This window comes from Protomyctophum parallelum (genome assembly GCF_964188405.1).
Source record: "Protomyctophum parallelum genome assembly, chromosome: 7".
Lineage (NCBI taxonomy): Eukaryota > Metazoa > Chordata > Actinopteri > Myctophiformes > Myctophidae > Protomyctophum > Protomyctophum parallelum.
Genome location: NC_139705.1, coordinates 20,765,422 through 20,776,282, shown reverse-complemented (window position 1 = coordinate 20,776,282; position 10,861 = coordinate 20,765,422). Strand labels below are relative to the sequence as shown.

The window sequence follows — 10,861 nt, the reverse complement described above, 5'->3', positions numbered from 1 at the left end:
TAGGGATTTTAAGTAAAGCATAGGAACACATACAGTGCACATGCAGCAAATTAGGACTAATGTGGAAATGCATTTAGATATTTCCCATTTATTTATGCCATAATTATAATTATATTATTATTCATAATTATACATTTCAACAATGTGTCAATTGCAAGCAGGTTTAATGTTTATGTTTAATGTGTTAAACTGCATCTAAATAGCTCAGAGATAGACCTGTCATGTTTTTTCTTACATAAGCAACAAATCCTGCTGACACTGGCAATTCCATTTGCTTGGTTAGCAAATCTTTAATAATTGGGTCCACAACATAATGAGGCAGTGAGGCACATATAGCCTGGAGAAATACAATTTGCTGCCTAAAATGTCAGGCAAATTGTAAGATTTTTTCCCAGTAGGCCTATAGATATTCATCTATTATGTGCAGTGTATTAAGACTGACAGGCGCTACACAGTTTATAAGATCCATGCATGGCACCATTATTTGAAATTCAAAAATAGAAGAACTATATAGCCCACATGATCCCATTGAAATCCTCCCTGAGTCCTGACTATATGAAAAGTGTAGGTCTTGCATTATTTATTAACAAAGGGGTAATCCATCCTGGTATCTGTGTGCATGGCTTTGTGTACTAATCATTGATCATGTCATGAAACAAGAAACAAGACATTAGCTTAGTTGCAGCGGTTTCATCATACAAATAGCTATGCCTTGCCTCAGTTGCCTGGCTAAGCTTCAGATCTCTCCTATTCTGAAAATGTTTCGAGGAAGAGAGGTGCGCTGGCCATAGTTTGTGTCATCAAACTGTGGGTCCTTTTATCGAAGTTGGGCCAAGGTGACCGAGATTTCTGTAAATTACGGATGTCCCAAACGAATTCAAGCGTCTTTCTGCTTAACGAGGTTGGTGGTTCATTCTTGTTGTTTTTTGTTTGGGTGTTTGGGACGGCATGTGATGTTTTGATTGTGGCAACAGCCAACAGCACATTATGATTTATAGCCTAAAGACACAAAATAGAGCGGCGATACTCGTGGAGGTCCGTCGCTCGAGTCCTATAATTAATTTAGACAGGCTTTCACTTCGGCACACAGAAGCCTCGGAAGGCAGTGTAGTCTGCCAGCACACATTTCGGATAAATTAGGAGCCTGCCACAATGTCGCAACAGATGAAAAATCATGTAGGCTACGTCATTCGGTCTGATATGTCTGTTGCTTTATTGCTGCCCGCTCATCTTTTCTATTGGGCACTCCACACCTTACCCGCATGTGGTTACAGCATAGAAGCAGAAGAACCAATGACAAATAGCCCAAATAAAGGTGTAGCTACTTTATATCTAGGCTAGTTAATAATATTTTCTATCATACATGGATGATGGTCGGACACTCACTGCAAAACCAATAGGACACACCATAACCATAACTAAATGGAATATTACTCGATTTGAGATTTAATTACTTTTAGCCTGCTGATCAATCAGCAGAATGCAAAATCCAGAATAGATAGCCAGATACAGGTCTATCCTGCATGCAATTACTGTCTGGAACTGTTGCATTGATTAATTGATAATGTGACATCATGACACCTACCTTTTACATTCACATTTGTCTTTTATAGCAGCCTATAGCCTAATAGTATTGTTGTTAATAATAATAATAATAAAATCATTATAAACAGTAGAGAACCACATACATATAACAAAATATGATAGCTCAGAAATAGCTTTGTGGAAATAATTACACAAAACTCAACTCATCTGAACTGAATAATGCAACTAGAAATACATGGAAAAACACATCACTTACCTCTGTGAGAGGTATTTTTCATCCAGTTGTATGTAACCTATTTTGACTGGGTGGCGGTGGCTCAGGGGTAGAGTGGCTGGATGGTAACCACAAGGTTGCCAGTTCGAACCCAGGCTCCCCCAGAGTTAGTGGCAAAGTGTCCTTGAGCAAGACACTGAACGCCTAATTGCTGGTTGGTGCCTTGCATGGTTTCCTCTGCCATCGGTGTATGAATGTGTGGGTGAATGTAATGCACAATCTATGTAAAGCGCCTTGGATAAAGGTGCTATATAAATGCACCATTTACTATTTTGGCCATGCCCTTGAACATTTTCAGAAATGTTCATACATTTGTCCAAAATGTGACTCATTGTGAGCTTGTCATACAACAAAGTAGACTAGTATGTAGGACTTAAGTGGTTAATTATCTGAGGCAGTGCCAAGCAGATCCCTCCTTCCCTCCACTCCTCTCTCCATGTGCTCAGGCATTTGGGAGGGGGGGGGGCTGTGCAGGTAGGCCTACAACACAGGTTGCACCCACACACGCCTTGAAATTTGTTTGGCATCAGCAGCAACCAGGTGTCATCTCTCTCCCCTCATAAAATGTAAAGCTTTAATAGCTGATGGCTTAAAAAAATCCATAGTGCATCAACAGCAGCTCAGCCCACAGGGCCACTTCATATGGGACGGACGGACGGACGGACGGACGGACGGACGGACGGACGGACGGACGGACGGACAGACAGACAGACAGACAGACAGACAGACAGACAGACAGACAGACAGACAGACAGACAGACAGACAGACAGACAGACAGACAGACAGACAGACAGACAGACAGACAGACAGACAGACAGACAGACAGACAGACAGACAGACAGACAGACAGACAGACAGACAGACAGACAGACAGACAGGCAATGCTTGGGTACCATTCATAAGACGGTCAACTCATAGGTGGTAAACTGCAGGTTGAGCTCACAATCTCCATGTCTGTGTATTTCTCAACATCTTTCTCGATCTGCATCTCTGCGTGTCTCCATAATTATCTCTCCACTCAAGGAGTTCAGTTTTTAAGCCTTCTTTCATTCATGTTTTATTCACATCTACTGCTGCTCATACAGAATTCGAATTGATACTCACCCTCTCTCTCTTGCTCTCATTCTCTTACACTTGTGCTCTCCCTCCACCCCCCTATATTCTCTCTTTGTCCTCTTTCCCTGCAACCTTTACTATAAATTATGAATTTCAACCTTACTGGAAGAAGCTATAGTCATTGTTTTCTGATCGCAAACTGGACAATATGCATACTTCAGTTTCAGTACATTGTATATTGCTGCGTTCACTCTAATACAATGCACTGTATGCATACATTGCATGCATACACTGTACAAGTTGAAACACATACCTCTATGTCTTTGTGTCTTGTTTTATGACTTATTGAATGTATTTTTATTAGTGTGAAAGATCAGAAGGTGATCTCAGCTTGTAAATGTAAAACGTAAAAGTGCTACAGTATAAGGAGACACACAGGTCCCCTCACATGCTGCAAATGCATACATATGCGCATGCACACAATCATGCACACACTCATGCACACACACACACACACACACACACACACACACACACACACACACACACACACACACACACACACACACACACACACACACACACACACACACACACACACACACACACACACACACACACACACACACACACACACACACTCACACAGACAGAAGCTACGCAGCTGTCAGAGTACAGCCAGCCATGACAAACAGAGAACGCACTCCATGAACAGTGTCACACTTGGGACCAACATGTCGAACAGCGAGACACCTAACATGGCATCCGTATCCCATCACCATTTCAATATCCTCCTCTGTCTGCAAACTTTCAGCTTATTCTGACATGTTGAAATCCACAGTGGCTGATAAAGCTATGTGATCGGACTGACAACGGAGATTGTTTTTTGTTGGGGTTTTAGTGGCTATGTTTGTGAGTTATCTAGATATTAAAAGCATTTATTTTCTAACTCTCTTACAAACTAGCTGTTTAATGTATTGCCCTCATTATGGCCTCAAACAAGTAGGCCAGCAGCTGGATCCATCAAACTGGACAGCAAGTGTAAGTTTACTTTTTGAGTTGATTTTAACCACACATCCCTATTCTGGCGGCGAACATTTGGTGAAAATGGCAGAACTATATGCTATTATGCTTACAATATGTCGCAACGTGTTCTTCTCCAGCGAAGATGGAAACAGGAGGAAGCCTAGTATAGAGCCCTGTGGGACTCTGGTCAACTAAGCATAAATAGGAAGGAATTGTGTTATAGCCACCCAACACAACAACATTATGGTGATGACACCATCAGCATATAGACTTGAGCAAACTTAACATGCAGTTGTGGTACGGACTACGGACTAGTCCTGGTGGATTGTTGAGGTAAGGATGAGGGGAAGAGAGCGTGGAGGGTGGGGAGGATGAGATGAGTGCAGGGTAGAGACAGCCTCACTGACGTGGCAAAGGGTTTTGTGCTGGGAAGAGAGAGAGAGAGAGAGAGAGAGAGAGCGGAGGGGGTCGAGAGAGAGAGAGAGAGAGAGAGAGAGAGAGGGATAGACTGCTTACAAGCATGCTACAGTACACTTCAGTGTTACCCCAGAGAGAGAGCACATCATGACTGACTAGCCAAGAGAACAAGCGAGAGAGAGGGAGTGTACTCTCCTGCCTCCGACTGAGTGAGTATGCTACCATCCCTTTCTCTTCATAGCTAGCTCGCCGCATCTATTCTCCTTGCACCAACTGCAAATTGCATTTGTATTCACTTTAAACCACAAGAGCTCTTGAGTGCTATGGGTTGATTTAGCAAAAAGAGAGAAATCTCATCAACTTTCCCCCACAGCAGCTTGTGAAAGATCAAACTGCTGCTGTGATCATTTCAAGTTGAAGTTTTAACTGAGTCGATGTTATTTTTAGTTTTTACATTATAGAATGTACATGCACTGCCAAAAACATAATGTATGTCCCTATGATCAACATGATAATCTCCCTACTGATGACTGTTGACTGTTGACAATAATTGTGCTGAAATGTATTATTGTATTATAGCATAATATGACATTTAGAGCAATTGCGTGGCTATGGAGTAGTGGGGGGCTGTGGGCATATATGCAGGCATTCATGCCCTCTCTGTTCGTGGGGGGAAGGAGTACATTTGGGACCGCTAGGCTTCCTGTGTGGGGTCAATTAAATACTGCATGAGACAGAGCACTAAAAGCTTGTCCCGTGAGGAGCGAAGTGCTCTGTGTGTGTGTGTGTGTGTGTGTGTGTGTGTGTGTGTGTGTGTGTGTGTGTGTGTGTGTGTGTGTGTGTGTATGCGTGCGTGCTTGTGGCTGTGTGTATTAGTGCATCAGTGTGCAATGCTTTGATTAAATTTGATGAACCAGCACAGTTTGAGAAGGATAAAGACTCCAGTTCTAGCCTTTCTTTGAGCTTCCTTCTAGAAACATTGTTGATGTATGTTTTGAAAACATGCCTCAAACATTTTGCCTTCAACCATACAGTATAATATTGAAAACAGAAAAGAAAAAAAAAGGAAAAAAATCGATTAGCGTGTGTAAACCTCATATGTCGAATACTTTTCAGGATTCAAATAAAAAAAACAGCAAATGTAGCAGATCTACAAGCTCAAAAGGGAAGATCTTCTACTTTCAAACTTTTGTGCACGCTAGTATGATCAACTAGGGCGTTAATTTTCAAAAAACAAAAAGTAAAAATATGGAGGGTTTCTGCCCGACAGCGACAATATTGATAAGTGTGACATTCCCTCAGTTAGCTCAGCTCAGTAGCCTATAGAGCCTAGAACCTAGAGCCTAAAATCAGGTCATCTCTTAACAAACACGTCTTATTTAATGAAGGATGCAGCAGTGTGCCATTCTCTGCTGTTCTAGGTACATACAGCATTATGTGGGTTAGCTCCAGCCTCTCTGCACTTTGAAGCAGTTTGGTGAAGTCAGGTTGAGGGATCCCTGGGGGGATAAAAGCCTAAGTATGCACAGCGCAGCCGGCAAGGCCAAGTCGACAGCGTGGATGAAAGATAGAGATTCCTGGCCGAGCTCGGCGCGTGCCCTCCGCTCCCTCCATCTCTCCTGCTGCAGTCGTATGCCAATGTCAGTGCCAGTGCATCCTTGATGATTCATATCGCTACACTGTCCCCGTCACATCGGCAGCATTTGCTCCTCGCAGTAATGCAAGATGTCTCCCTATTTTTAAAACCGTGTATAAATGGGCGTCATTGGGAGAACTTGGTGTCCTTGCTTTGCGAGGAAGCGGTTTTCTGAAGGTATCGTTGTTGTGTGACGTGTGGTGGAATGACTCGGAAGGGCTTATTTTTAGGCTGCGGGGTCTGCCGAGGGCTCATTACAGCCAGCGAGTACGCATCCTGAGGAAACATTAGAGGAGGAGGAGGAAGGAGGAGTTGCTCAGGGCAGGAAGGAGTATCAATCTGTGTGGCTCTCCTATTGATCCACTCTGCCCTGCTCTGGTTGCACTGTCAGGGGACCATCTCTGGCTCTGATTGAACTATCTATGCTTGTAAAGTACATTTTGATAGCCTAAAGGTTAGAGATGGGGTCTTGCGACCAAAAGGTGTCCGATTGAAATGCTTGGACTGCCTGGAGAGGAGAGTCTGAGTGAGGAGAAGTGAATGAATACTGTACTTATACTGCACTTACTTTCCTCCCAAGTCTTGTTCATGTGACCCTTGTGCAAGGCACGAAAACTCTCACTTGCTTTGCTAGCTTCTAGTGTCCGACAACGTCAAACGCAGTCGTACTGAGTAGCTCTCAAGTGTTAATGTGTGTAACTGTGTGAATGTGAAGCAGGGCGTGCTGCTGAGAAGCCTGCATGCTCAGCAAAACTCTTCCTTGCACAAATAGAGGGTGTAAAAGAACATGATACTAAAAAGTGTCAGGCATATGTATTAGAGGTAGTCAGCATGTCTCTGGTACAGGAATGGGATGACACATAAATACACCTGAACTTCTCAGCAAGTTTGAAATTGAAATGGCCCTTGATCCAAAATGATTCCTTTACGTAAGAATGAAGGCCTAGAAGTAAAGGCATTTACAGACTGCTGACTCGAATTTCGGGTCTGTTGCTTTTTCCCGCCGTTTTTCCGAAAGAACGCATCAGTCTGCATGGCCTGCAGCGAAAAACGCAGCAGTGTGCAAACACCTTTAGTGTCAGTTTTAAAAGTGAAACGTGTGTCACTGTCACTACAGACAACAGATTCATGTCCTCCATTAATAATTTAAGCCCTATTTACTTTGTTTGTACAACTAACATAGTATATCATGTGCTCATCTGCTGCTATGCTCATGCACCTTTTTATCTCAGGTACTATGTGTAAATATAAATATGTAGCCTACTGTAGATCATTTGTTTTCTTTGATTGATAGCTCTTACCCCTTGCCCCCCCCCCCTTCTTCTTCTTCTTCCCTTTCTTCTTTCTATGGAAATAACAAAACTATAGAACTTGTACAAAAATGAAATTTGACTACGTATTTTTTTACTGTAAATCTGTGATGTGACAATAAAGCTGATTCTGATAATAGACAATTTACAAGCTCACTTGTTAAAATGTAAGGATGCTAGGTCGAGAGTAGTTTTTACAACAAAACAAAGTCTTGAATCTGCTTAATTCTTTCTGGTCGGAATCCGTCTAAACTCAGGGAACTTTGCCATATGGCCATTGACAGTAAACGGCCTGAGGCCTGTCACTGGTCCTCACTCAGATGTGTGGTGCGCAGCCTGATCACCAAGCAGAGCAGGAGAAGACAGAAGTGGAAGGGAGGGGCTGAGAATGGAGTGAGGGCTATATTTAGACCAACTCACAGCATGAAGAAAAAAATAGGAAAAAAAACATTTCGTTTTCAATCTCTCTATACTCCTAGAGCTGAGAAGTATTCTCTCTCTCTCTCTCTCTCTCTCTCTCCCCCTCTCCCCATCTCCCTCTCTTTCCTCTGCCTATCTCAATGTATCACTATCCCCCCTTCGATCTCTCTCTGTCTCAGCATTTAAATCAATACAGCTTTTAAATTTAACATTGGCAAAGCAGATGCACAAACAGGTTACAATAGCAAGGATTAACAATAACACAAATAAGTTAATAACTGAGGAGGAGCTATAATAGATAAACATTCAACAGAAATATGCTGTACCGCTTTTCACATCTTTGTGTCTTCAGAGACAGTACTGCTACAGTACATGTGTGTGTACATTGCAGGTATCCATCACAATCCTTCATTCGTGTAGTGCTTCTTTCCCCGTCTGTCTTCCTATCCCACTGTTTTGCAAGGGCGTGTGACTCAATAACTGGTACAGCTGAGCACAACACTAATGATGGAAACAGTTGCCCCATCTTCTCTGTTACAAAGAGCAGACATTTGAAAGAGCTAACTACAAGAATATTGTTTGTGTGTGTGTGTGTGTGTGTGTGTGTGTGTGTGTGTGTGTGTGTGCGTGCGTGCATGCACTCACATGCATTTGTGCATGCGTTTGTCTGCTTGCTTGCTTGCCTTTCATTAAAAAAAAATGAAATATAGCCCTAAGACATTTTTTGCTAAAAGTGCTGGTGGAGTGCACTTAATTCTGAAGCAGACAAAGTTGAATGAGGGAGTGAGAGGGAGAGAGAGGGCGCATGCTGCCAGCATAATGGACTCCAAAGTAGGGTCCTCAGTGCCTGGGGCAGCCGAGAGAGAAGAAGCATATAGCCCTGGCCTGCCTCTAATAGAGCCTAAGTCATGCCAGGAACAATGAAGATGTCTCCCACAATAGGAATGTCTCTACTGGCCTATTGAGACATAAGATGGACTAGAGATGGCTGCTTGCTGACTCACCCCTCCATTTCTATAGGCTCATACATCACCTATCTGTCAGGAAGATGGTGCAGGGCAGGCAGGCGGGCAGCAGGCACAGCCATACTCTCCTCGGTTCCTCAGTTCTCTTTCTATCCACCTCTCACGTCTTCATTCTTCTCCTCTTTCTCCATGTCCTCCTCTCTGACCCTATACAGTGTGTAATGTATCCCAGGGATTCGCTTTACAAACTATACAAAACAGTCACCAAGTTGGCACTGAGGCAGAATCGCCCATTCGGCACCATCTCCCATAGAGAAATCGTAACCCATGTCACTAATTGGCAGAGAAATGGCAATTACAGACACCCTCGTCTCTCAGCCTTCCCCAGCTTAGTTATTGTTATTATCACTTAGCATGGCTTACTTACATAACCACTCACTCTTTGTTCTGTCATATTTATAGAAATTCTATCTGCACCCAATGAATAATGATACTTTACAGTGTACAGCACATGGTTAAACGGTAACACCAGACCAACCAGCCACTATCAGCCCACTGGATCAGGTGGGTTTATAAGTCGCTTCTCAGACAGAAGACAGAACCGAATGTAAGATGGTGTTGGGATTTGTGGTTAAATACTATCGTCTTCTGTTATTGTAGCAGAGCAGAGGGATACGTAGCTGAAGCAAGAGAAGCGAGATGTCTCGTGTTGGGGGGAAGGAGAGAAGAGCAGAGGAGAGGGACTATCTTGTGTAACTGAAGGAGGGAGGGTTGCATGATGACAAAAAACAGAGGTGTTCTTCTTCTGCTTCCATAAAGGGAGAGGAGAGAGCTTGTTGTCTGAAGCTGGAGAAGAACATCGGACCAGTAGGAGGGCGTGTGCACACCAGTGCTGCAGTCAGGGCATCAATTTTGTATAGGAAATGGCTGTTGAGGCAGCGCGGCAACGTCAGCTGTGTGGAGCACTTAGGCCGAGCGCACTTCTCTCTCTCCCCCTTCTGTAACCACGGTCTGAGGGGAGGAGGGTTCTGCCTTCTCTGTGTGATGGGGGGGAAGAGAGTGCTGGCAGTAGAAGCATGTCTGCCTCCGACTCGAGCGCTACAGGACTCATCTGTAACAAGGTAGGCTGATGCGCCCCTTTTTTCTCGCCTCCCTCTGTGACTAAGCCTGTGGGTCTGTCTGTCTCTCCCCCCATCCGTCTGTCCATCCATCCTTCTATCCATCCTTCCACTCACTGTGCCTATTCTCCATCTGTTCTGAACTGGCTTCCCCTCTCTTTCTCGCCTTATTTCCTCAGCACCCTTCCACTTTCCCTCTCTTTCTCTCTCTCTCTCTCTGCCCTCTCCCTCTCTCTGTACTCCCTCTTTCTCTACCATATCATGTTTTCAAGCCCCCAGTCTTAAGATAAGTCTATTTGGGGTAATTTACTTTGTGCACATCGCACGGCACCACTCCCCTTTCCTCTTAATTTTCTTCGGACAGTTGGGGTCAGTTTGTTAAACCGTCGCTTGTTTTCTTAAACGTTTTAGCCTCATTGGGAGGCACATCTGTTGAATTCTCAATGAAGTTTGAGTTCAAAAGAATCTGGAAGACACAAGAAGGGTAGAAACACGGATACTATAACTTGCATGTTTGATTGTATAAGCTTCATCAGTTGAGTTCATGCCAGAGTTTTGATTTGCTTTGTAATATCCATTCAAAGCATCCATTCAAACAGGGAAAAGGATCAAATTGACAAGTGCTCAATAGTGATGAAAAACCTGACCCTAGATATAGTAATGGATGTTCAGGATCTTAAGCAGTTACATGCATGTTCTTAAGTGCAGTTACATGCCTTTAATAATCTTGCATAGTAAAGTTGTGTCAACCTTACTGGGATTTCCTTTGTCAAAAAAGCACAGGAAAGCATACTGTATTTGGGGGAAAATAAATAGATACACAGCTGTACACAAACAATACACATGATGGTTTGAAGACCATCATGTAAGAACGTCTTGTTTACTTTTGTATGGCTTACACAACAACATCAATCTCACACAGGGCTGTTACAGGGATGTAAATAAGGGGGGGGGGGGGGGGGGCAGAGAATGGAAACTAGATGTAGATCCAGGCCACCAATCACTGTGAATCATTCTTTGTGGAAGTGGGAAGTGTTGTTATTATCTAATGTGCTGGCAGTTGGAAAGGCAAGTTGACTCTAATGTGCATGCG

At 43.5% G+C, this 10,861-nt stretch overlaps 1 protein-coding gene across 1 annotated transcript in view; it reads left to right on the top strand.

Annotated features, from left to right (window-relative positions):
* Positions 1-771: 771 nt before the first annotated feature.
* LOC310861019 (voltage-dependent L-type calcium channel subunit beta-4-like) overlaps positions 772-10,861 on the top strand; it is a 43,234-nt gene continuing 33,144 nt past the window's right edge. Inside the window, 1 exon segment of the mRNA XM_083768271.1 lies at positions 772-901. Coding sequence (XP_083624397.1) covers positions 863-901 — 39 coding nt within the window. The 5' untranslated portion in view covers positions 772-862.